This window comes from Lepidochelys kempii, chromosome 10 (assembly GCF_965140285.1).
Source record: "Lepidochelys kempii isolate rLepKem1 chromosome 10, rLepKem1.hap1, whole genome shotgun sequence".
Lineage (NCBI taxonomy): Eukaryota > Metazoa > Chordata > Testudines > Cheloniidae > Lepidochelys > Lepidochelys kempii.
Genome location: NC_136389.1, coordinates 77,567,354 through 77,593,954, shown reverse-complemented (window position 1 = coordinate 77,593,954; position 26,601 = coordinate 77,567,354). Strand labels below are relative to the sequence as shown.

The following is a 26,601-nucleotide window of genomic DNA, read 5'->3' as shown; positions in this document are numbered from 1 at the left end:
AATATTCCTTCCTTTACAAGTTTTGCTGTATATTGGGAAGCTGTATTTAAATAGGTACTACCAGCCCTTAGCAGACTGAAGACGATTCAATCATAACTAGTAAACTCACTGCGGACAGAGCAGATTTAAAACATACCCCCCCCCATGCGTTCTGTGCACTGTACCTGTAGCCGAATTAGGAGAACTCTTGCATTTCTTAATCTGATATCTCTTCACCGCCACTGGTTTTCCTTGGTATTTTGCCTGATATATAATGGTTCCACTTCCACCCTGGCCAAGAATATTGTTTTCATTTTCACTGTATTCTAGTTTACTATTTTCCAGAAATAGTCTGCCAGAAATATAACAAAAAAATAATATTTAAAGGAACTGTAATTTGTATGTTTCATCTGATTTTTTGCACATTTTTAAACAGATTTTCATTTCAATAAAAGGTTTCCACTGAGAGGACAAGACTGGAAAGTCACTTTGTTGTCCTGAGATATTTTGCATGCCAGCACACATTGCACATTTTTCGCACAGGAAGAGCGACGTGGGCAAACCTGCAAAATGAGCTGTCCACTGAGTCAAACATATCTCATCGGAAACCGACAAGATCCTGAAAGGCATCAGGGTGCCAAGCTCCGTTTCTAGGCTGATGATGTAAATCCAGCTGATATGGACAATGTATGGCCAGTTTAATAGGTTTTTACTTCTGTTGCCTTCCAGCAGGACTGGACTGTGCTCTGAAATCTGAATATTCTAACCAGCCTGCTGTTACCAGGCTGCAATTCATCATTTTCCCACCCTTCCTGAGACAGCTTTTACAGCCACTCTGACATCAAACATTTCTACTTGCCTTGTTGTATTAGTCAAATAAAACTAACAAATGACACCCCTGATGAGGGCCCACATGCCGCAGTGTTGGCGAGTTTGTCCAGAATGACCCATTAAAACTACCTGGAGAAAGGAACGCCGCAGTTAAAATGATTTATTTGACAGGCACACACGACTCAGCGCAAATGTTGGGAGCTCAGGCAGCAGCTGATTAGAGCCCTCAGAGCTCTGCACCATGCCCAACAGAAAGATCTGAGTCATACAGACAGAATGCGCTGTAAAGGACACGGACTGTCTAAGTGCCCAGATGGCCTTATGAAGGCCCCCCAGACATTTTATACTCTACTTAGTAAGAGTGGATTCTTTACCCTCTGGAGCCCAGTGTGTGCCCGTCTTATACACATCACACATATGGGGTCATTTATCCTCAGAGCCATGCAAAATGTTTGCACTGGGACCAGGTGAATGATGGCTGCTTACAGGCTTCATGAAAAGGCAAAATTCAGCCCAGTTTCATCAAAAGGGTCAGTGCAAACATTAGAGGTTTCACGTCAAATCCAGGTGAAACTTCATGGCTCTGGCTCAATTTGCTTTGAGTATGTGTGTTCACTTATACCCAAAACTGAGCTGCATGAACCAAAAGCAAATGTTACACAATAGGTGCAATGCAAAAGATAGAATCTTAGTTATATGAAAAAAGAAAAGGAGGACTTGTGGCACCTTAGAGACTAACCAATTTATTTGAGCATAAGCTTTTGTGAGCTACAGCTCACTTCATCAGATGCAGATGAAGTGAGCTGTAGCTCACGAAAGCTTATGCTCAGATAAATTTGTTAGTCTCTAAGATGCCACAAGTCCTCCTCGTTCTTTTTGCGGATATAGACTAACACGGCTGCTACTCTGAAACCCTTAGTTATATGAAACTCTCAACAATTTAATCTAAGCCTGGGAATAAAAATGTCTACTTTTCCCTTAAATCTGTTCCTAGATTGTGACTCTTTGCCCCGCCCCCATTACAAAGCATATAATAGACTTGATGAAGACATCCAAGGTCATGTATGTCAGACAGGACACAAAAAGGCCTCCTAACTTTCTTCATAGGTTGACTGTCCTCAACCATCTTTCAGGTTCTCCTTGTGCCTCATAGGTCAGAGTGTCTCAACCACAGTATTGCCAATGAAATGGGTTTTTGTGAGTGGGTCAGGCGCCTAGCTCCTTTACTGGAGACATCCAGAAAAATAAACACTTCATCTCACAGCATATGGAACCCTAAATTATTTCATTACTGAGAGGGCCTCAAAAATCAAAATGAAATGGGTTCCTTCAGCCTTTCTACAGACCCTGTAGTAGGTTACGGCAAGCCCTCCTTTTCTTGTATGTGTTTTAGTACATAATGCATCAAACACTGGTTAAAAATTGGTGTGCAACTTGGAATGGCCTTTGAGTCAAAAGGAAAGGTCTGTCAGACAGACAGACAGAGATGCATTTATAGAAAATCATCCTCCATATGGAATGCTCATCTAGTCCCTAACTTGGACGTGCAAAACCTTTTGATCCAACCCTACACTCTCCTGGTGACCTCCCTGATGACCTTGGAAGAGAAACTTCCCTACCCACTAATCTTTTGGGAGATTTTCTTTTCTTCCTTCAATGCGCCAACACAGGGAGTGAGTAGGAATGGGCTAGGGTTTGGTTCAGAGGGGGTGAAGAGCATGAGGAAAAGGGTAAAGATTTAGACTTTGTGGTTGGGTAGAAACAGCAGAGGAATTGGGAAGAAGCAATAAACCAAAAACCATCGGACATATATGAAGGAGATAAAGGCCTTTATCAAATCGTTCAGATTCACTTCAGGGCATGAGGGGAAAAAATTGTGCCAGTGTTTCGTTTCTTTTCTTTTTTTAAAGCATCAGTTCTCCCAGCCTCATTCATTATTAGGTTTGTAAAATGCATTAGTCACTGTGGAATAGGCTCCATTACTCAGAAGATTAAAGTTTTCCTGAAGTAATGGGAAAAGTAACCTAGAATAGCTTTTAGGGGACCAAGGTCTAGGATTTTGGTCTCTGTGTAAACTTCAGGAAATATCATCACTTCCTAGAGCAAATTTGATTTAATGCCCACTTTCTGGTGGGTCAAATATGCTTTCGACAGCAAAAGTGCTTTAATTTTCTCAAGGAAGGAAACTGTGCTATCCAAACCAATTACAGGGTACAGGAGTCAATCCTCCTAGAAAAGTAGTTAAATAGTTTAAAGTTTCTGTCTGGGGCAGCGTAGCCTTCTACAGAGTACAGGGCTTTCTGCAGAGGAGGAAAGAAGTCTCTCTGATTTGCAGCCAAAGCCCCTGAATCTGCTCCTGATGCTGCATGTCCAATATCATCCCACAAGAGCAGAAACTGCCACCTGCCACGAAGGGATGTTTGTAATTGTTCACCAGGAAGGGTCTGAAGAAATTCATTGCACACAGGCCATGTAAGGGCTAGAGGTTGAAGTTAACCCATTTCAGTAACCCACTCATGGCTTCCAGATTAAAACCCCAGCTCTGAACAAATCCAAATTTGAATCCAAGTCTGAACACTGTGACTGATCCCCAAATCAAAACATCCCCAAACCATATGGACGTTCAAATGCAGATCAGGATGGGGACTTTGCAGCACTCTATATTGTTAGTGCCCTATTAAAAATCTGGAAGAGACATATTGCACCAACCCCTGGCCAGAATATGTTACCAAAGACAGTAGAGAACAGGGTCACTTTTTAAAAAGTGACTTTCACATCGTACCACAGGAACCTCAGGAGCCTTTACAAGGCGATGAGTCAGATACTGACAGTGTACAGTGACTGTGTAAGTAAATGTAATGACTATGTAGGCAGATATAGGCTAGGATACAATGACATGGCTGGGAGTCATGGGTAGATGAATTTGTCTCCCTATCAAGGGTCAATATGGACCTCCAGTGGTCGTGAACTAGAGGAAATGCAAACTGAATTATTCATAGACATTTTGAAGTCCAATCAATGACTGACAAGTAACATTACCTGGCAGGAAAATCTGTCATGAAGAGCTCAGGGACCAGCTCTTGTAGAGGAACGGGGATGTTAGGGTGACTAGGACATGTGATACAATCCAGTTCTATAGCAGTCAGAACACAATCTTCCATGTTAAAGTACTGCTCATCTTCCGGTTTATCAGGTGGCCCATTCTCTTGTGTCCTAGAAGTTGCACAGATCTGACATGGGACATACTGTTCCATTAGCAAAGTCCCATCACTCTCCGTGGCCGTCAGTGCTAAAAATAATTAAAAAAAAAGAAGTGATCTTGAACAGCAATGTCCAGTGCATTCAGATGTATACCTCTTCTGCATGAAATCCGTGCCTGAGAAGTCCCATGTAAGTCTCGTGTAATCCCTCACTTGACTCCCACGCTTTCAAACCTGGCTATAGTAGCTCTTCCAGTTTATCACCTGTGATAAAAAGTAGCTATTTGCCAAATACACAAAAGGCAGCAAGGACAGGGTTGGATAGAGACGTACTCTGGATCGTTGAGATAACTCAAGAGGCCTGGCAGGTTTTCATTTAGCTATCAGGGATAAGTATAATGCAGGGCATGCAAGTAATACATTTTCAGCGCACTAGAAATTTAAAAGTTCATGGATAGGAAAAGCCTTCTTATGAAGCAATTCTCCATGGCTTTAGGTAGCGACACTTCAGAAAGATGGACTCCACTGCAATGAATAGAAAGGCACAAGTATGTCTGTCCCTTTAAAACAGAGAGGGAGAAAAACTGGCAGAGCTCCTTCCTCTTTCTGACACTGCTTTAGCCAGAATCAAGCAAGCAGACAAAGAATCAGAGACACAGCACCCAGGGGTCATGGGCCAAAGTAGTCTTTCATTTAACAGAATCTATTGTAAATGTTACTTTACAGCGGGGGTTCTGAACCTGTGAGTTAGAGGGTTGTGACCAGCCACAATCTGAGGCAGTCATACTCAGACCTCAGTGGTTCAGCAGCCAAATTAGCAATCAACATTATCCAAAAGAACCACAGGAGTGTGAATTCACTGTTTCATTTGGTATACTATCATATATTCTTATTTAAACAGTATGACGGGAAATTTTTAGAGCATGGCTACACTTGCAGATGTACAGTGATTTGAGTTAAACCAGCCTTTGGAGAGCGCAGTAGGGAAAGCGCTGCGGTCTGTCCACCCTGACAGCTTCAAGCGCACTTGCAGCGGCATTGGACGCGGTGCATTATGGGCAGATATCCCAGCATGCAAGTGGCTGCACCATGCTTTTCTAATGGGGGCGGGTGGGGTGGAGTGTGACAGGGAGTGTGCTGTGTGTATGTGAGGGGAGAGAGAGTGGGTTTTTGGGGGGCTGAGAGCATGTCAGCATACTGTCTTGTAAGTTCAGACAGCAGCAGTCCCCCCTCCATCCCCCGCCTCTCTCTCTATCTCACACAGCTTTCCACATTAATGGTTGCTTTGTCTCGGAGCAGATAAGCAGCTGGCTGTCAGAAACGGAGCTTTCAAAGGGCATATCTGCATTCCTGCAGCGATTCAAAAACAATGACAAGAGCGGCCACTTGACTTAAGGGGATTATGGGACATTTCTGGAGGCTGATCAGAGCGCAGTAATGCAACAACTCGTCCACACTGGCACGGCGGTGCTCCAGCGGGGGCGCAGCAAACGTTATTCCACTCGCCGAGGTGGAGACCAGCAGTGCTGTAGCTGCGGACTCAGAGCGCTCTACCTGCCTTGCCAGTGTGGACGGGGCGTGAGCTAGTGCGCCCGGGGCTCCTTTATTGCGCTGTGACTTGCAAGTGTAGCCAAGCCCTTAGTATATATAGTTCTGTAGTTACCAGTCTGAAAAGGAATGATAAGAATTCCTCCTTAGACAACTAGAGGCACAGGACAGGGACACTAGACATGTGCATTGTAAGTTTTAGAAATGGGCCAACAAGTCTTGCTGGATGGGCTGTTGGCCTGTCTTTTGACCCAAACGGCCCACTGGCTGGCATCCTCCACTTGTATCTATATTGCTGATCATCCCTCCATGTCCGAATATGCTTCTTTGGGATCACGGCGCTGGTCAGTCTTCAATGATTGAAAAAAAAAACAATCCAAACACAAATGAAAGTTTTATTTTCCCCCTTTGCAGAGTGATCGCCGATAAAACAGATGAGCAAAGGTTGAGCTACGGCAGCTCACAGCACTATTTTCTGGTAAAGATCTCAGATCAATACCTGCCAACACTAATCTCTAAAGCAGCATGCGGTCACCTGGGATACAGCACATCATTTTTTAAATCAGAATCTATTTGTGGGTTACAAACATCACTTGGGAAAACAGTGGGCCTGATTCTGATCTCCCTTATGGTGTAAATCAGGAGTAACTCCATGCAAGTATAAAACTAGCACAAGGGGCTCAGACACACTGCTGTAACTTACCTAAGCAGTATGGACCTGACACTGTTTCCACGAAATTCAACGGAGGATCTGGTCACTGACTTCTGCAGGAGCAGGTTTGGACCCTGTTTGCGCCATAACATCTAATTTGTGTTTGCTTTTCGGATTTTGAGGGATTGAGCGCTCTGGATACACTGTTCACACCACGCGGTGTCAGTAAAGGTTTATATTATATTGCATTGAATCTGCTGTTGCCTCTAGATTGTAAAATCCTTGGAGCAGGGACCTATTTTGAGTTTTTTGTAGCACTCTTCTACTGGTGCATCCCATTGTGCACACTGACAGCACCATCAAGGAATAATTTCCAAAACAGGAATAATTTCCAAAATAAATTCCAAAACAATGTACAGAATGCTACAGTTGTTCTTACCTGGAAACCACTGATCTATCAAGGAATTGACATGATCTGTGATGAAAGCCATTGCTGAAAAATCTCTTGCTTCTGATTGGCAAATGATTTTAATTCCACCACTTTTTTTCTTTTTCCAGTTCACATCAGAAGATTCCACACTAAGTAATGGAGAGCATGAAACACCCAAATAAGGCATTTGTAAAGCATGAATGTTAACAGTTTTTCTTTAGCAAAATCATTGATAAGCAGAGCCACAAAACCACAAGTAATTAACAAGTACTTAAAAGGAAAGTGTCTTCAGTTACATATAAATATGATCCCCAAACTGAATCTATCATTCTCTGGAGAGAGCATTCTTGCACAGAAATAAGCAAAAGCTGGATGCTTACAAAGTGCACATGGTAAAGAAGGTCGTAGTCTGAGTGAAGAGAGGCTGGTGGAGATTATACTGGAAGCAATAAATAAAGTGCTGAAGGGTTAAGAGTCTTAAAAACCAATACTAAAACTCTAAGAACCATATTTTCAAAGGAGCTTCAAAAACATGCTTGCAAAATATGTGGATATATCCTTTTGTGTACAGCCCCGGGTATTTGTGCACAAAATAATGGGCTCTTGTGCAAACTGGGTAATTGTATGCAAAGAGCTGAACGTCCTTCTGCCCCAACAAAGCCTGAGTAAATGGGCTTTGTGTGAGAATTTAATATGGATAGGTAGATGGTACACATCCACCAAACCCAAGAGAGAGGAAGGATGGTTCAGTGGTTAGGTACTGGCCGAGAACTTGGGAGACCTGAGTTCAAGTCCCACGGACCTCCTGTGTGACGTTAAGAGAGTCACTCAGCCCAGATTCTCAAAGGTATTTAGGTACCTAACTCCCATACATTTCACAAGAGTTAGGCACCTAAGTCCCCTTGAGGATCTGGGCGTTAGCTGTTCTGTGTCTCAGTTTCCCATCTGTAAAATGGGAACAGCACTTTCCTATTTGCAGGGCTGCTGTGAGGAGAAATACACTAAGATCGTGAGGTGCTCAGATACTACAGTAATGAGGGTACCTTAGGTAAGGAGGAAGAGGCTGCAGGACAAAACTCCATGGCTGCTAATCTATCCTAGTGGGTGGAACAGTGTCCATACCCCCAGTATCCAGACTCCTGGCCACTACATCTTTGTAAGAATAAATGCAGTTGTTTTGCTTCACCCAATGGAAGGCTTTGCACTGGCCTAGCCCCACCACATCTCACATGCCCCCTTCTGCCAGCAAAGCCACAGGGCTTAAGTTGCACAGAAAAGAAAAGTCCTCTGTGCGGGTGTGAATTGAAGCCATATGGCAGAGAGTTTTAAGAGCACTGTGCAGAGATCTGTTCATCCAAACACTTGTTTACATGTGAAAATGCAAAATTTTCCACAGGCAAACAGCTCTGCTCCGAATGTTACTTTATATTTTTGGAGTTCTTCATATTTGTAGCTGCAACAATATCTGTAAGAAATAATAAGTGATACATTCCTAACTGGCAAACAAAGACTGATCCATTACTGTTGAGCTTTGCTTTTATCCGCTGAATTTTTATATATATATATCTATATAAGCCTCCTCTTCAGTTGAAATTAGTGAATGTGTAATATTTGGGTCAGGTCTGTTAGCGTCCATTTAGCATGCGGTTTTATGAAGTAGGTTACAGGCGAGCACAGATTACCTGAGGTAGCCTCCATCAAAGGTAACAAACAGACCTTCCTGCCAGTAGACTGTATGAGTTCTTTTGACGCGGAATGTGCTGCAGCGGTTTCTTTGAGTGCCTGTAAAGCTGTAGATGGTCACATTTTTGTTCCTGCTCTTGGTGTTCTTCTTGTTCTCAAACAGCTGAAATGAGCAGCATGACACAATAATTCAACACCGAGACGCCTCACACGGGGATTCCCCTTAATCAAGCAAACAGGGCCGACCCTTCTTTCTCTGGCCATCTTGGATATATTCCATTATTTTTGTAATTAAAGTGCCCGTGACTTGTAAAACAGCTTGTGAAGTGATTAAAATAAATACAGTCACGACTATGTCAGCAGCAAAACAAGAATTCCAGATCACGTATAGCGGAATGGCCTCAAGCCAGTGAACATGGTTCATTCTACTGCTCTCGTGCGCAATAATTAAAATGGATTTTGTATTTGAAAATACAAAGGAGAATAAACCTGTTTACTGGGTGAGCAAACAATTATCTGCCTCCAGAGCACTGAGCTAGTAAATCCACCTGTGCCAATATTTCAGAAGCTGTTTCAATAGGTGGAAAATGACTTTCTCTATGCTGTTTAAAAATAGTGTGTTGAGAATTCAACATCATCATCACTCAGAGGCCTACCCATCTGGGGCTTGACCTGATGCCCAGTTAAGTCAATGGGATCCTTCCCATTGACGTCAGTGGGTACTGGATACAGGCACTAGCGAGATGCTTAAGATTTACTTCCTGCCCAATGGGATATAATCAGAAATGTTATGAGAAATTTTTACACTATTAAAAAAAAAATTTACCTGTTAAGAAAATGGACATTCCTAACATTTTGCGAAGCCTTGGAATTGGAGCATCTCCAAATCTGACTAATACTATAGGACACCAAAAGAAAATGTCTCGACATAGCTGATGCAAGTTAAGTGGGCAGTTTGAAGAGGTGGCAGGGTAGAGTTAATGGGTAATTATAATGGCTTCCAATGGAGCTTCCAGGTTATCACTGGGGAGATGCTGCAGCATTAACTTGTGCCACCACCAACAACGACATTAATAGCTTTAACCAACCATGCCAACGTTATTTTTATGACTGGAAAATAACCTTTGGGCTATATTGACTCTAAGCAATGCTTCAGTGTATAAAAATGGAATCAAATTTCAGTAGGACATTTCCTGCTCACCTTACTCACGTGAACAGTGCTATTGAAGTCAATGAGATTTCTCACATGAGTAAAGCAAGCAGAATGTGGTCGAAGAGTATTTGTGAATGAACTCCCAGTGGTATTTATGTTATTATTAAATGACATCCTTTATTTTTTCACTTTCTATTTTGTGAATATAGTAACTTACCTGGAGATCCATCTCTGCAAGACTAATTAACATCCGAGCTATGAACCTTTGCCAAAAGCCAACTGGGACAAAACTCATCTTGAACACTCTTTGGACAGTGTTTGTGGACTGGTGGCATAAGCCATGGATATCTAATGCTGGTTTGGCTGGGAGGAGATGAGGTAGGAGGTATCTGAAACAAATCAAATGTGACAGTTCAAATCTTCAATTACAGTTTTACAACAGCAAATACCTCGTACTGTGTAATAACTCAGTTTCAGCCTCCACAGAGCATTTTAATAGCACAGCCTACTGCAGATAACAAGCTTTGTGATACTGCAGCAACATACGAAGAAGGGACACAGAGCTACTGCTTTGAGGACTGTGCTTAATGTATGGTGCGGAAATTGGCATGTGAAGAGCAAGCATTGTACCCAACTCAGTACGGTCGAGTGGAGGAGCTAAAAGCAATATGAAGGGGAGAACATTTGTATAAACAAAAATTAACGGCATACAAATATGATATAGTCACTGGAATGGTATTTGGTTTCCATTAAATTCTGAAGTGACTTTTGGACTCATTCAGGCTGACACATGTGAAGATGCTGTCCTGATAGCAGAGAATTACAGCTCCAATCCTGTAGGAATCTTTGAATATAAAAACCTAGGGGCAGTTGTTTACTGCAGCTGAGCTTCACCCTGCACAGATGAGAGGTATCAGAGAGTCAACAGTTACAACTCCCTAATTGCGAGGGCCAGGCTGTGTTGCCCCTCCTCCCCACCCCATGAATTAGTGCAGCCTACGGGTTAGTATAGTTTACCCCCGTACTGTATGGTCCCTAAAGGACTATAATGCAGGTGAGGATCAGCTGAGTACAGTTCTGTCCTATCCCCTACAAGCCCCAGACAAACTTCTTTCCTCTCTCAATATGTCCCTATGCTCAGGTAGGGGAGGCGAGCAGCTGGTACAGTAGCCAGCTGTGCTCGTTGAGAAAACCTTTCTCCGGGGGAATTCTCTGCTGGCTAGTTATGACCAAAATCCAGCTACTCCAGGCCATGAGAGCCACAGAAAAGGGCTGGGTTGTTTTTGAGAGTCAGACCCATATTAGAGTCACAGTAGAACAGAAAGCTTTTGGTTTCCATAAAGCTACCGTAAATGTGGTGTTAAGCAAAGACTATTGATTTGTCCTATTGCACGATATTTGAGAAGCTAAGATATGGTAGGAGAACACTGCTCTTTTGAAAAGCAAAATGAGAGGTTGTTGATCTGCAAGAGAAATTCATGCACAAGTGATTATCTAGGTAAATTACAGTTTTCAATGACTGCTCTAGCAATGGTCCTCAAAGAAGCAAATTGTGCATAACACTCCTTTAAAATGGGCTTCTGGCTTTTGAGACCTACTAATAATACTGCTTTCCAAACCAGATACGTACTACTACAACAAATACATTAATGGCCACACATTTAATTTAAAGGGCTCTCAGCGCAGCCTGGACTTTTGTAATCACTGTCAACTGTATGTGCAAAACTGTGCACACGAATAACAAGATTTAGACACCAAAATATCCAATTTGTAGTCACAATCAAGTAGCCAAGTAGCTAAGCAGCTGGCTAAATTTTATCGTTTGTGCATTGTTCAAGTTCTTTTCATTCTTTGAATGTGGAAGGAAAATTTATGGCTTCATTGGGAGAAGATTTTTCTAAAAATGTAGGTCCAGGGGGCTAAATAAATAAATAAATACATACACACATAAATAAATAAAGAAATTGCACTTATAAAGAACCCCTTTGCAGAATTGTAAAATCTACAGTATTATACCCTGGAAAGGTAAACTGAGGCAAAAGACTAGGATTTAACCAAGGTAGCAAGGTGTCAGTGGCAGAGGTGAGAAAACAAAAGGTAATCTTGGGTCAAAGTCCCACACTCTAGCCACTAGATCACAATCCCTCTTACATAGTTAAACCTATAGCGTCCTGTGAATGTCAGTATTAGAATAATCAATTCAGAAAGACGATCTTAAGGACATATTTTTGTATATCGTACATATAATGTATGATAACATTTTACATGACAAAATTAATCATCCTACAAAACACCTTTGGAATTTAAAACAGTAACCTTTCCATTTCGAAACTGAAAACAGAAAGGTAAGGCTTTCAGCCTTAATTTAACAACCAAGACAAGGCTGAGCTACATACATCTTAGGCAGATTGAATTCCAGAGATGCAGAGCGTATTAAACGAAAAGCTCTTGCTCCATAAAACTAGTGGACACATCTTGTGACAGCCAATAAATTTGTCTCAGCATATCTAAAAACGTGTCTAGGAATGTAAGAAATATGAAGGCTAATGATGTCTGCTGGACCAAAACCATAGAATGGCTTATAATACAGATGGAGATTCAACACAGTGTTTGAGCAGCAGCCAATGTAAATCTTGAAAATATGTGAAACGTATCCCCATCCACCCTTCTCAGTATGTAAACTGGCAGCTGTTTACTCTGCCAATTGCAGGGTGTGGAAAGCCCTATCAGGCAATCTAGACAATAATTGCAAGAGTCCAATCACAAATAACTGCTTTAGTCTGCCAGGCAGAAAAATTAATGCAACCTGCTGTATCTCCATCAATGGTGGGCAGGCGTATTGTAACCAGGAAGCTTAGATGGCTCCAAATAGATCGGCTGAAGTATAAAATAACAACCCATTTCCTTACTACTGAGCCAGGGACAATGTAATTGCCTTTGAGAAAAACAGCAGAGCGGGACAAGGAGTCAGGAAGGCATTTAGGATTAAGCAGAAACATTACTGCTTTATCTGTGTTAAGCTTGAGAAAATGTGCTGGCAACCGGGACTGGATAACTGACAGTCCCAGTGACAGCATTGCGAATGCAGCACTTGTCGCAGCATTAAGAACTCCTGAGGGATTTAGAATGAGGAAGGAGTGCGACAGCGGCAGAGTTAGGAAATGACGGGCAAATGTTATGCCGAAAAGGCAATAGGGCTAGGACTTAACTATTAATTCAACAGACAGTCGACAAACAGAAAGAAAAATAGTGGGGAGGAGAAGGAATGGGGAAAGGGATCCAATAACATTGAAGTGAACATGGTCCCCATGTCAAATTCCTAGTGCAACATGGAGGAATATCTAGTGATGAGTTTTATCGTAAGAAATAAACCTTGTCGCGTAAGATGTGCTTTCTTGCGCTCACTGAACTGGGGATTAGATATTTAACTCTTGTTCTCAGGGTTGACGAGATCACCAGCGTTTGAGAGCAATTTGTCCCCAGCGCAATACTAGTGGGAACCTAAAGATTTTCTGCCTTGCTCTGGAGCATGGATCCTCCGTTCGAATCAGATGGTCTGTAGTTCCCGTAAGGCAGTCACTGGTGGAACTCTGAGCTGGTCTACACAGGAGCAGGAGATGTAATGTCCAGCTTGGGCAGACATACTTGCCTTGATCAAGTTAGCACACTAAAAATACCAGCGTAGCAGCTGCTGCTAGTGCCTCGGATATGTACCCGGGGTTTCAGATGGGATTGTCCATGGGGTGACTAGCCTATCTGGCTGCCCATGCTGCTACAGCTACACTGCAATTTTTAGTGCCCTAGCTCAGTCAAAGCCAGCACAGGTATCATAGAATCATAGAATATCAGGGTTGGAAGGGACCTCAGGAGGTCATCTAGTCCAACCCCCTGCTCAAAGCAGGACCAATCCCCAATTTTTGCCCCAGATCCCTAAATGGCCCCCTCAAGGATTGAACTCACCACCCTGGGTTTAGCAGGCCAATGCTCAAACCACTGAGCTATCCCTCCCCCCCGGTATGTCTATCCGCGCTGGAAATTACACCTCCAGTGCCAGTGTGGACATAAGTGCCAACGCCATGGGTACTATGGGGCTCACGCGCCCACAGAAAAAAAATAGAAGGTGCTCAGCCCCCACCTGCCACAGCTGTTTGGTGGGGCCGTTGATCAGTTGTTTGGAGGCTAGCGGGAGGGACTCAGGGGAGGGCAGAAATCAGTGAGCAGGGGTCTCAAGGGAGAGGGTGGGGCAGGGGTGGGAATGGGCGGAGCAAGGGCAGGGCCTTAGGAGAAGAGGCAGAATGGGGGCAGGGCTTCAGGACAGAGCAGGGGTGGAGCACCCACCCAGAAAAATAAAAGTCAGCACCTGCGAGCGTGGACATAGCCTTTGTCTTTGCTATCTTTGACTATAGCTAGTTGACATAGTCCAATACTTTCTGATGGTGAGACAAGTTCCTTCATTATGACAGCTACCTATAGTGAGACAAGTTGGGCGAAGCAGCATCTCTTTTTGGACCAACTTCTGTTGGTGGATGGTGCAAACTTTCAGGTCCATACAGAGCTTTTCTTCAGGCCTGTGTAGCTCAAAAGCTTGTCCCTTCCATTAACAGAAGTTGGTTCAAGAGAAGGATATTACGTCACCTGCCTTGACTCTCTCATATCCTGGGACACACAAAGCTACAACAAGTCTGCAAACAACTATGGAAGCTTCCTCCAGCGACATGGCTGGCTAATATTCCCGACCTAAATAACCATTTGCTCTCGCCCTGGCTTAGTCATCACCAGTGACCATTACTAAGGCTGCGTTTATGTCATGGAATCCGACCTCCAGAGGCCTCCCTGATATTTTCTGCTTCAGCCTCTGAGACCACGGGACTGGAGCTGGCAGCCAGCGGGGCCCCAGCAGGTTCCAGTGACAGGCGACAGCCTCCTCATGGGGGCCCTCCTCAGGGTTCCAGTGACGGGTGCAGGAGGAAACCATGGAGCCGCAGCAGCAAAAGTCACAGACAGGTCACAGCTTCCATGAATTTTTGTTCCTTGCCCGTGACCTGTCTGTGACTTTTACTAAAAATCTTAGTACTTTACTAAAAATCTTAGCCTTAATCATTACCAACGTACCTGTTATTGGCTACTGGTAGTGCAATTTCAAACTTGGCCAGGAACTGGAAATACTGTTCTTCTGTTTGTTCAGTAAACCCTGTCCCAACTAACAACATCCTGAAATCCTCTGCTTTGATCAATCCATTCTTAACAACAGACTTTGAGCTCTTAATATTAAATATTCTCTGAAGGCATTCTGATAACCAGACTGGATCAAGGAAATAGAGGTTTCTCAGTCCATGGCTGGTGTCTGGGAAATGCAGCAACGTTCCTGTTTCTATAAGGAAACTGATGGCTGTAAAAAAACCAGAAGAGCAAGATAGCAGTGTTATATAACAATACTACAGACAGCAGATTAGAAGAAAGCCTTGATCACTTCATCCAGACAAGGAACAGACCCGAAAACATGCCAGCATGTAGTCAACAACCAGCATATAGCATTTACATGCAGAGGCTATAGCTAACGAGATCTCATTTCTTGCAACACAGCTGCAAATACATCTTTATTGTTTGCAAGATACAAGCTTTCAGACTACACTGAACTCTTCTTCAGATCTCTGCCCCTGCCCCAACTCAGATCTTGATCCTGTTGTTCTCATGGGTGCAGCGTTCCCCACTGGTGGGAATACTGCTTGGGTGAGGATTGCAGGACTGGTCCTTCATACTTGAAACTCAAGACAGGTTTAATAAAACATGTCCATGTTAATTTCTGCAGGACTGGTTGAGAACGTGTCACAGCATGTGGGCAGACAAAGAGATGGTGCTTTAAACTAGCAGCATGCACAATACAGCATATTCTAAACTGGCAGCAGACTGATTCTCACTTGGAGAAGAATGCTCTTTTTAATGACAGTAGGTGGAATGTGACTTGATTTTAGAGCCCTGGAGACCTCCTGGAGACACCGATTCCACTACCCATGATTGTTACCAATCACCTGAATAGAGATCTGCACAGACTCAGAATCTTTTACAGTAACGATCTGAACAGCAGCTACTTTCATTCTCATAATATTTATAAATCCCAATGAACGTTAACTTCCAAGCAATTATGGGCTCCCGAGACATACCAGCTTGCAAGTCCTCATAGTCTTTGATATCATTTCCAGGGGTTTGCTCTACGATTTGCTCTATTTGTTTGTCTGTTAGATACTGCACGTCATCATTTTGACTCCTTTTCTGTTGTTCTGCTAGGACAGCTTCTTGGAGACTAAGGTAACTTCTTGGTATCTGTAAGTCACATAAGAAAAATAGCACAACCAATTCCAAACAACAATCACACTACTCAGCAGTTGGGTTCAAAAACATGTTTGAGAAGCAAGCTTATGAATTTGTTTGTTTTCCAAAATCAAATAACTTACAATATTTGTGTTTGCTTGTTTTGTTGTTGGTTTATGGCTGCTGATACATTGAAAACATAAAACAAAAAATTACCCAGGTTCGCTACAATTTTCATTAGAAAAAATAAATACTTACCAATCTCGCTGCAAGCTTCTGCGAGCAAATAAAGCTGCCAACATCCTTCATGTTGCAAGTGACTTGAAATATCAGCTGGCGGAGCCCATCAAGGCCTTCTAGGGTCTTACACGATAGCTCACTGCAAACAAAAACCAGGGGGAAGGATTGTGAGACGTTAATACAGGTTATGATTCTTCCTTTAGGGCCTGTCTACTCTGCATGTCAGCTGACTCGAGCTCAGGCGATGGGATTGTAATATTGATGTCTAGATGCTTGGGCTCAGGCTGGAGTCCGAGCTCTGGGACCCTGAGAGACGGGAGGGTCCCAGAGCTGGGGCTTCAGCCCAAACCTGAACGTCTACACAGCAATTTTACAGCCCCACAGCCCAAGTGCAAGTTAGCTGACACATGCCAGCTGCAGGTGTTTAACTGAAGTGTAGACGGACCCACTATTTCTTTATCTGTTATTTGGAATTTCTAATTTCCAGTGCCGGAATAAATGAGGTGGGATGGGAGCAGGGTGCTCTCAATGAGGGTCCTTGGCTTGGGGAAAACATACCAAGAAATGTGAGAAAAAGACACATTGGTCCAGATCCTGGCCCTCCCAGTGCCATCTATTGTGCATTGTTCAGGGACACAGAGCTCCCTCCCTCGGGGGAATGGCACGGTGGCACAAAATCAATGTATCCAGCGCTCCACCATCCAATCTCCAGCCCCTGCATCGGCAATGCTCTGGGATGAGCCGGGAGTATGAGATGTCAGCAGTCCATAGGCGACCGTTCTTGTCCAACTGGTTCAGCCAGCCTCAGGTTCAGGGAGTTAGAATGGTGGCTCACAGCTGCCTTTCCCCCACCCTGGATCCTGCACAAATTGCAGCTGGCTGGACCCCCTTTATGCTGGGTCCTTACAAGCTGGCCTTCTCCATCTCTCTTACACCTAGGAAATGCTTGTCTCCCTATCATGCTATTCCTGGCCTCCTTGTTTGCTGCACAGGAGCACTCCTCTTCTGATTTTCCCCATAAAGACTCTTTCTTATGGATTCCACATATGGTGGGGAGGGAGGGAAAGGGAAGAAATTTGTTTTAAAGGAAAATCCTGTATTTTAAACCCTGGCCATTGAGTGGTGGGGGGCAGGGGGATGGAGGAAAGTATGCGCTCACACACCCGGGCTGAGCTGAATGAATGGCCTATAAGAGTGCTTTTGTCTCACCCACACAAAGGCATTCTGCAACTACTCTGGCTGTCCCCGAGTAGTGCTCGGGGGAGCCGTGTTCCTGCCAGCTCCAGGTGAATGATGGTGAATGAATTAAATTGTTTGGGGTGGGGGTAGGGGGAAGGAAGTGGGCATAGCGTCTCCAGCTAAGCGGAAATGAATGAGGAAAGTTGGACAGGAGACTGGAGGCTGACAGGAGCTGAGAGCAGACTGTGCTGGGGAGAGTCTGAGCAAGAATATTAATTAGAGTTCAGGGTCAGGGTGAAGGGAGTTCCCTTTAGAGAGAGAGGTCCGGGCAGGCTGCTTTATAGTGGCAAAAGAGTGGCTGTAATGAGAGTGAGTAGGAAATGATGGTACCAGGGTAAATTCGGTGATATGCTGCGAGTGCAGCCAGCACTGTATGCAGGGTAGGCCCAGGTAAAAGCTGGACTCACAAGTGTGTATCCTGGACCTAGTTTTAGTGCAGCTAGGAAATACAGTGCCTATTGCACGCTGATAAAAGAAGCCGCCCTGACTGTGAGCGTGAAAACTCTGTCTGAGCGGGAGCTAGGCCATACACCAAGCGTCGGGTGGCTTTCCTGACGTTGGGAAGGATACCAGGAGGCTGGGAAGCTCAGTGCAGGGTCTGTTTACCAGATGCAGAATGTCCCGGCAGAGATCTTCACACTGACAGTGTGTGCAGAGCGTGAGCGGCTGGTGCAGCAGAATACCCCATTTCCCAGCTATGGGAATTCAACATCAGCTTCTGGGCCTAGTCAACTGTTCCCACCGGAGATATCAGGAATTTCCAGCTGTTAGGGATCAGTGACAAGTTGCTGCTGTCTCAGCATAGTGCTCAGCAATCGCACACGCTGGGAAACGTAAGTCCTCTGTTCAATTTCCCAGCCCGAGGATTCTGCGTTCCCCAAGTGCACTCTCACACCACGCAGACGTGAGCAAGTTGGGCTGAACTCCATGACCTGGTTATATAATGAGCAGTCGCTGACTCTTTGGCCTTTCTAAAATAAAAAATGATGTAGACCGTAAGCCCTTTGGGGCAGGAACCAGCTTTTGTTCTGGGTTTGTACAGCACCTAGCACAATGACCAGGAATCCTAGTTGCTATGAGAATGCAACGAATGTGTAGTTATAGTCTTGTAAAGTTATAAAGGCATTTATCTTGCAAATATTACAAATCCCATTAGTATATTGCTAATTGGCAGTAATAATACTTAGATTTTATAGAACAGTTGCCATCTTTATCTTTAAAGTGTTTGCAACATTAATCACTCAATGGATACAACTCCCCTGTGAGTTAGTTAATAAAATTTATCCTTATTTTACTTAGAAGGAAAATGAGATGCAATGAAGGCAGGGTAAGTGATTTGCCCAAGGTCACAGCTGTGATTAGAACTCAGTTCCTGCCTCTTTGACCCATGTTGAGACCACTATAGCATGCTGTACTTTTCTCTCTAATTATACCAGAAAAAATCCAATATACAGAAGAAGTACAAAGCTAATGAGTTTTTAGACCTATTGTTGCCAAGGAAACATACAATTTACAAAAGCTACTTACATTTAGGGGCCATAAAGTATAACCCACTGATTGATACACAGCGATATGAAGAGATATGGTACTTACTGTAAGTGCTTGAATGTGATATCTGGAAAGCCAGTAGCTCTTGATCCAGAAGGAGAGCGACAAAGAGCCAGGACATATGCTCTAAGAGTTGCTATCCTCTCAACGCGAAATTTAGTTTCAATAAGGTCAAGGTGTGTTCCTACCACTAACACGACAGAATTCGGGGCTTTGGCCTGAAAGGAAAAACATGGACCCTGATTTGCCCCAGACTATGTAATGTACGGAACTGACAAGTGATCAGAAGTCAAGGAATACATTTCACCAAACTCAATGGGATCGCTTAGACTTTAGTAGAGAAGAGTCAGAACCAAACCCCTGGATCCAAACAACTTTGAACTTCAGGGAAATTCGGATCTAGAATCAAACTGTGCGGCTAGCTCAGGGTACGTCCACGCTACACATATGGGTATCCGCTGTCAAGCAGAAATACCAGAGCTGCCTTTACTCTAGCTAGCTCAGTGACGTTGCAACAGAACAATCTTCAGCACAGGCTTTACAAGCCCCCTGGAATTCTGGGTAATTATGTGCGTGCCGCAACAGTTTCACTGCTCCGATACCTGAACTAGCTCGATTAAAGCTAACGTGGAAACGGCTGCACAAGCTACAGTCACACCCCCGGGTTCCCGTGTAACCACACTCTCTGTTATGGTATTAACTCAATCTCCAGATCCAAACACCTCTGAACGCTGAATCTCAACCCTGTAGCTCGGACCTATCTTTATGCATGGGAATGGAATTCAGCCACAGAGAGCACTGGAGACCTACGTATCTGAACTAAAAAATGTTAAAACAGAACCTGTCTGGGCCAGAAGAATAGAATAAGTGCGACTAACCAGCACAAGATAGAAACTGCTTAGAAATCCCCTCAAACCAAACTGTGACTAGGCACTAATGAGTATTTGCAGCTTTGTCTTAGTCTGAATTTACAAATCAGCTTTTGTTTCACTCTCTGATGTGCAGAGATGATGAATTTAAACCATTAAATGTACTGACCTATCTATGGTACAATGGCAATTTATATCCCAAGAACAACATAAAATTCACAGATAGATGAGCTTCTAAGAGAGGTTCTAAATGAAGGTAAAGCATCCCCGTTGATGGGCAGAAATACGACTAAAAAAATCCCACAACCCGAAGGGACCTCTTACCTCAATGTTCAGCAGCCAGAACTGAAGGTTTGCAACAGCCTCTTCCCCTAGTGCCAGGTTCCATACAACTACATACAATGCTTTGTCTGTGAAGAAACACTGATTGACTGTCGACATGCTTGCTGGGCCCCCGATATCCCAGACATTGAATTCCACGGAATCAATCTACTTAGACAAAGAGAAGTGGTCATATAAAACAGCTACAGGACGTCATGGGACGATAACAGCTGAAGTCTAAACTGAGGCCTAGGTGTCTGCATATTGTATGCCATTAGAACGGTATCGATGTTGCAATTGTGCCTCAAGGAAATCAAAATCAACAAGCAATTATTAAATGTGGCTGCCACTTGCACGCGGGAAATGGGAACGAATCACTTCCTGCTAAGACTATAGGTGCACTGCTGATACTGGTAAATCTCCAGCTAATGCTCCAGCACAAACGAAAGACTGATTCTGAGCCATGTAATTCACTGGCTCAGGAATAAGCACGGTTTCCAGACCTGACTGTGGTATATTTGATAGACTTGCTAAAGCTAGTTAGCCAAAAAGTGAATCATAGAGAGCTGGGGTACAGGGAAGCCCCCTGCAGAAACCATTTTCATTCCACAGAAGGTATGTCTACACCTTGAGCTGGACAGGTAAACTGTGGTCGAGCTACTGAGCCAAAAACAGAGCAGCTGCAGCAGGGCCTAGCTGCCTTGAGCACAGTCCTGTCCAAGACCGCTAGGCACATACTTGGGCGACCAGACCCTCCTACCACTGCCGCTACATTTCTATTTTTAGCATGGTATGTCTCCTTGAGCTGGAATTCACATCTCCAGCTCGAAATGTAGATGTATCCTTAGTCCCGATTCCCATCAAGGCTGAGTTTACCTTGCACAAGGGCAGGATCTGTCTAGATACTTTGGCGTTCAAAGCTTCTCATGCCACTGATTAACACCTGCTGGATGTCATTAGAAACCCTGATGCCAGGTGCAATGTAATGCCACAGGTGGGCCAAAAGAGCACTCTCAAATTCAGGCTGCTGTGAATTTGATAGGAAGTTTTAAAGTACTGCATATGATTCTGCCCCCTACAGCTTGGAGTCTATCTATGGTGCTTATAAACCCCCATCAGTGTAGTATCTCAGTATCTTTTATGCATTTATCCGTACAAGCCCGGGGCAATGGATTCCTCCTAAAAGTGGGGGGCCCCGAGGCCCCGCCCCCTCTGTGGTCCACATCCGCCGCGCCTCTTCCCCCCGAAGCCCCGTCCAAGGCAGAAGCCAGAGCCAGGCCAGGGAGCCCGGGCCCCTTCCCCTGCCCCGGATGCGGGAGCCCGAGAACCGCCCTGTGTCCCCGCCTCCTCTGATGCAACTGAAGGAGAAGGCTCATTTCCACTGTCCTGTGGTGGAATTCAGTGTTAGTAAAGGCAGAGTCTTATGGCCACATAGGGCCTGATACTGATCTCATATTGGGGTAAATCAGGAATGATTCCACTCGAGATAACAGAGTTACACCATTGTAAGTGAGGTGAGAACCAGACCCTTTGGTCATTGTTTATAGGATTCTAGTCCTTTGCAGGTCAGGCAATAACTTTGTCAGAATATTAAATTCCACTTTAAAGGCCTAAGACTTGAAACTAGATTTTCCTGATCAGTGAAGTGTTGCCTGGAGGCTGCATTCTGCAGAAATGCAGGAGACAACTTGGTTAATCGAAGGGTGCTCCATGGATGCTAATCCTTGAAAGGTTTGTATCTCCAGGGCTCTCTGTTCAATACAAACATCTCCATGTTCTTTCACTAGGCTGTGACTCACTGCACCCAACTTAGAAAGAATGGAAAAGAAACACCCCCGCTTTAAGGAAAAGTTCCATGGAACCAAATAGAAAATGTTTACATTCCTATAGCGGATGTGAACCCTACAGAATTCATCCCTGCTTTACAATTCTATACGTTAGTTCAATTAGCCATAAAATATCATTCTCCATTAAATTCCATAGGATTGTACCGTAAATTCGGTTACGTTTCTGTAGGATCCTACTGGTCTCATCCCAATTAAACTCTATAGGGCTTTATCATAAAGGCCTGGCAGAAATGTCTTTCCCTTTTCCACCAATCTAAAAAATGTTTTGCAGCATCTGTTTGCTATTGGAATTTTTCTTTTTAAACTGTCCCCTTTTCTCTTCCACAGGAGCTTGCCTCACAGAGCCAGATTTAATCTTTCATATGGTGAGCATCTATTTAAAACATGGCATAAGGTTTGCCAAAAATGGGGAGGGCTCAGTGTCTTGAAACAAACAGTTTAGGGGGAAAAGCTCTTGGCCAGCTGAAGATTTGAACACAGTTGTTCTGCTGTAGTCCTGAATTTGGTGCTATAGCCACAGGTTATAAGGCAGTATTTGGTCTCCCCAGGCTCTCTCTGCCCAAGAGGGTTCCTTCTTGTCAATACATTACCTAGCAAAGCAGGCCTTATGCCTATGACCACTCATTTCTCTTCCAAATCCTTATTTTCCACTTGGAAGCTGGCCAAGTAGGGCCATTGATTTCAACCAGTTCCCTGAGTCAGATTTTCAAAGATAACTAGCTACCTAAGATGCAGACGGGCACCTAATGGGATTTGCAAACATGCCTACATGAGTTACGTTCCTAACACCCACTGAAATCAAAGGCAGTTAGATGACTCTCTTAGATGCACTTGGTTTTAAGGGGAGTTAGGAGCCCACATACCTTTGTGGATCTGGGCCTTAGTGCCCAGAATAAAATGATGAAGGGTTGTCAGAACTAGGCATGTTTAGTAGAAAGGGAAGATGTGAGAAATGACTAGTGATTAACGCAGGCAATGCTTAATTTGTGCCAGGGCTTGCCAGAGCTGAGCCCGGCACCTCTAGGCTTGGCAGTTCATAGCCCCGGCATCTCCAAGCTTGCTGTATCAGTTACGAATGTAAAAAAAATTGCTTGAGCCCTGCCATGTCTTTCATTACAAATTAAGCACTGAATAAAGGATGTTTTAAAGAGGGCAGAGACTACCAAGCAAAGAGTGAACCAGAAGAAAGAGCTTTAGGCTGTAATAAGAAAAACATTTTTAACTACAGTGTAGGAATGTAGACAACTGGACAATGAAGCAAGCTGACAAAGGGAATGGTGAATCACAAGAGTAAATTAACACCATCTACAAGGTCTGGTTTAGGGTAATGAAGTCAGTCTACTACTGTTTTAAGGGGCAGACTACATGACGCACTGGAGATCCTTCCTGCTCCAAACCATTCTACACTAGCAAACTATCTCTGACCATTATTCACCTTGGCTTTGAGTCCAGCTGGTTTCTGAAGCTCCCATTTTGTTGTCCGTATGGTGGCATCACTGTGCATCATCTGTGGGGCTTTCCCTGTCTGCAAGATCTCTATAAGTGTTGACTTTCCCTGCCGTGGAGGACCGACAATAATCATCTTCATCAGCTTGCATTTCTCTGCTTTGCGCAGCTGTGCCCGCAAGTATGCTAATATTGTTTTAGGGCCTATTGGAAAAAAGGGTGAACATATCCTGTGGTTAGCAATGTGCAGCAGGGCACATTTAAAATCTAGTGCAGCAGGTATGCCGGTAGTAGAAGTATTTTCACGGCAGTTTCTCTGTTGATTGAAAGGGCTCAGCGAATAAACAAAAGGAATGAAATTCCTAATGGACAGACCTGATCCCACCAAAAAGTCAACACAGCAAGAGGCTACAGTGAGTCAGTGTAAAGAGAAAAAAATACTTTCATTTTCACTCTTCAAAAGCTCAAAGGAAACATAAAACACTAATGCAGCATTGGCAAATACTCAGTACATTCTTATACTTTCATGTTTCTACTTAAAACGAGGTTTAGACCACAGCACTTGATTTAAGAAAAATTAGGGTTTTTTAAATAAAAGACTACGCTGTTATAATTGGTCAAAAACATGACAGCTTACACCATCACGTTACTCTGCAATGTTTTGGGCCATTACTGAAAAATGCTTTAGAAGGGCTGTCAAAGTATTATAAACTATTTGCAGTCCTATAAAATCCACCACAAAAGTTCTCTGGCATAATATACTGCCAACAAAAGGTTGCATTTACAGGTCATTTTTCTGACGTAAAAATCTTTCGTAAACGGAGCCAATAGTTGGCGTTTTGCACTGAGGGCTGAACAGTGGCGCAACCAGAATTTTCCCAAGGTGGGGGTCTGGAACCAGAAGTGGTGGAGGAGGCCGCATTAGGAGATGGTTCACAGCGTTCTGGGAAATGGGGAGCCAGCTGCACGGTGTCTTAGGAGCCAAAGCCCCAGGAAGAGATGCAGCCCCCACTTCAGGCCATGTTGGTGGCTGAGAGATTCAATTGCTACTTCTTCCCCATCTCCAAGGACTGGCCCTGGGTGAGGCAGATCAACCGGGGTCTCTCAGCCTTTCCCCTGCCACCAAAGAAATCGGAACCAGCCCAGATCTCTTCCTGCCTCCCCTCCCCTCTCCTCCCCTCTCCTCCCCTCAGAGAGACTCGGACCTCTCTCTGTGTCCCCTCCCCTTCCACGGGAGAGACTGGAAGATACTGTGTGGTAGCATCCATGGCCAAGAGAGGGCCTGGACCCCTGTTGTGTCCTGGGGTTGACTTTGCACTGTGTGGGAAGTTCCCTATGCAATTCCTTTTAACATTCCCTATGCAGATATAGTTCTTTCATGTCCAAGATGATAAAAAAAAAAGTAATTCTGATGCTCTGTTCAAAGAGATGAATTTATTAAAATACGTGTAGAATACAGACTTACCCTCTTTTATGATCTCTGCAGGAATGTTGCTGATATTTAGTTCCTCAACATCCAGCTGCCAAAGATTAGCCAGCTGTCCAAGTTCTGGAGGGAGCTCTCGGATACCAGGGTTACTGTTGGAAAATAAATCAATCTACCAACAACCAGGCTTTGTAAGTACGTAGCTACTGTTAGGGGCTCCCATATTACACAATTCTGTCTTCACAAAGATCTGCCCCTCTCTTCCATTAACATTTTCATAATACTCAGCACTTCCATAGTGATTTCCATCTTCAAAGTGCTTGGTAAAATTTAATTAACCCCCACAGCACCCCTGTAAGGCAGGTGAGTATTATCATCTCCAGTTTGTAGATGAGGAAGCTTGGGCAGAATGGTTAAAGCTCAAGGCTACAGAAGGAGACAGTAGAGAGTCAGGATTAGCATTCAGGCCAGCAGCATCCAGTTCTCTGCTCCGCCCATTACAACCACTGTCCTTACTCTAGAGTTTAAAGTTTAAAATCTCCAGCCTAATTACACAAATCTATGGGCCCAATCCTATGAGCTGCTGAGTGTCTTCAACTCCCTCTGACTTTACATGTGCTCATCGCCTCGACTCTATGGCTACGTCTACATTTGGAGATTGGGCTGAAGCAGACATGCTTGTGCTAGCTTTCCCCGGACTAGAGCATTAAACATAGTGGTGTAAATGCAGTAGCAACGGCAGCAGCAAACAGTGGCAAGGCTGAGTATGTACCCACGGGGTCTGGGTGGGGTTGTACTGGGGGGTGGCTCGCTGCTGCCCGAGTTACCATGTCTACACTAGTATTTGTAGCATGCTCGCTCAATGAGAGCTAGCATGAGTCTATCAAACGGATCTGGGCATCACACCCCCGGCTTGTAGCGTAGATGTAGTCTCAGACAGAAGGTTGGTCGTCAAAGCAGCAGAGTAATAATGTGGCTTTTCATGGCATGTACTTACTTCCCTAAATAAAGCTCTGTTAGACCCTTCAGAAGGCAAATGGATTGTGGGACGGTGTCTAGCTTATTGTCATTTACATACAGGATTTCCAGAGAGTCACTCAGGAATGCCGGAAACTCCAAGAAGGGACCTGAAACAACACGAGAGAAAATAAATGCTGAGATGAAAGCAAACAGAACATGCCACAAGGCTCTAGACCAATAACCGTTGGTCTTTAACATTTCAGCAAGGTCATTAGGTAATTGAATTAGTTACCATGAAGCAATACATGCAAAGCAAGTGACCACCAACAGAAACAATGGTAATAAAGCATCCAGGCCCAGATTACGGTTTTTACAATCACAGCACTGTTGGATTTTGCCCTCGTGTAGAGGTGCAAACCCCCAGCAGTGAACTGAGACCTTCTACCTGTGGAGCACTGAGGCAGACCGAATGTCTCCACAGTCACTGATGGGAATGTGTCTAGAAGAACATTTAATTTTTCTTTTTTGGTGGAGTAGCATGTGTTTCCTCATTGGACAGCGTCTGCTCTGAGATGCATCACGGTCCGAGCAATGACATCCATGCCCAATCCAGGCCCATAACTTGCACGCAAGGAGCACAAGCACTGGGAAGTTTGTTCCCTGCACTCTCACAAGAGCAGCCAAAATGTGGCCATAATACTCTCTGATAACTACATGTGAATAACTCAACAAGAGTTCAGGGTGAGCAGAGAATCAGGTCAATTTATGGAATTAACCCTGCACAGAGGGGGAGCTAGCGAGCCGCAGGATCTGACAGTGACTACAGTGGGCAGATGAGTCAATGTAGGCCCTCACCACAGGCAACAATAAAGCTAAGATTTACTCAAGGGCCCCAGATGGAGGCATAGAAGAAGCTGCAT

The 26,601-nt window shown here is 44.1% G+C and overlaps 1 protein-coding gene across 5 annotated transcripts in view; it reads right to left on the bottom strand.

The window, feature by feature from the left end:
- LRRK1 (leucine rich repeat kinase 1) overlaps positions 1-26,601 on the bottom strand; it is a 109,687-nt gene that overhangs the window by 21,496 nt on the left and 61,590 nt on the right. For all 5 annotated transcript variants that reach the window (XM_073304295.2, XM_073304299.2, XM_073304297.2 and 2 more), the window contains 13 exons: positions 25,719-25,848; positions 24,761-24,873; positions 23,285-23,499; positions 20,006-20,170; positions 18,858-19,030; positions 16,044-16,164; positions 15,638-15,797; positions 14,589-14,865; positions 9,694-9,865; positions 8,323-8,486; positions 6,650-6,789; positions 3,850-4,099; positions 165-331 (listed from right to left, as the gene is read on the bottom strand). In XM_073304295.2, the coding sequence (XP_073160396.2) occupies positions 165-331; positions 3,850-4,099; positions 6,650-6,789; positions 8,323-8,486; positions 9,694-9,865; positions 14,589-14,865; positions 15,638-15,797; positions 16,044-16,164; positions 18,858-19,030; positions 20,006-20,170; positions 23,285-23,499; positions 24,761-24,873; positions 25,719-25,848 (2,247 nt within the window). The remainder of the gene's footprint in view (positions 1-164; positions 332-3,849; positions 4,100-6,649; positions 6,790-8,322; positions 8,487-9,693; positions 9,866-14,588; positions 14,866-15,637; positions 15,798-16,043; positions 16,165-18,857; positions 19,031-20,005; positions 20,171-23,284; positions 23,500-24,760; positions 24,874-25,718; positions 25,849-26,601) is intronic.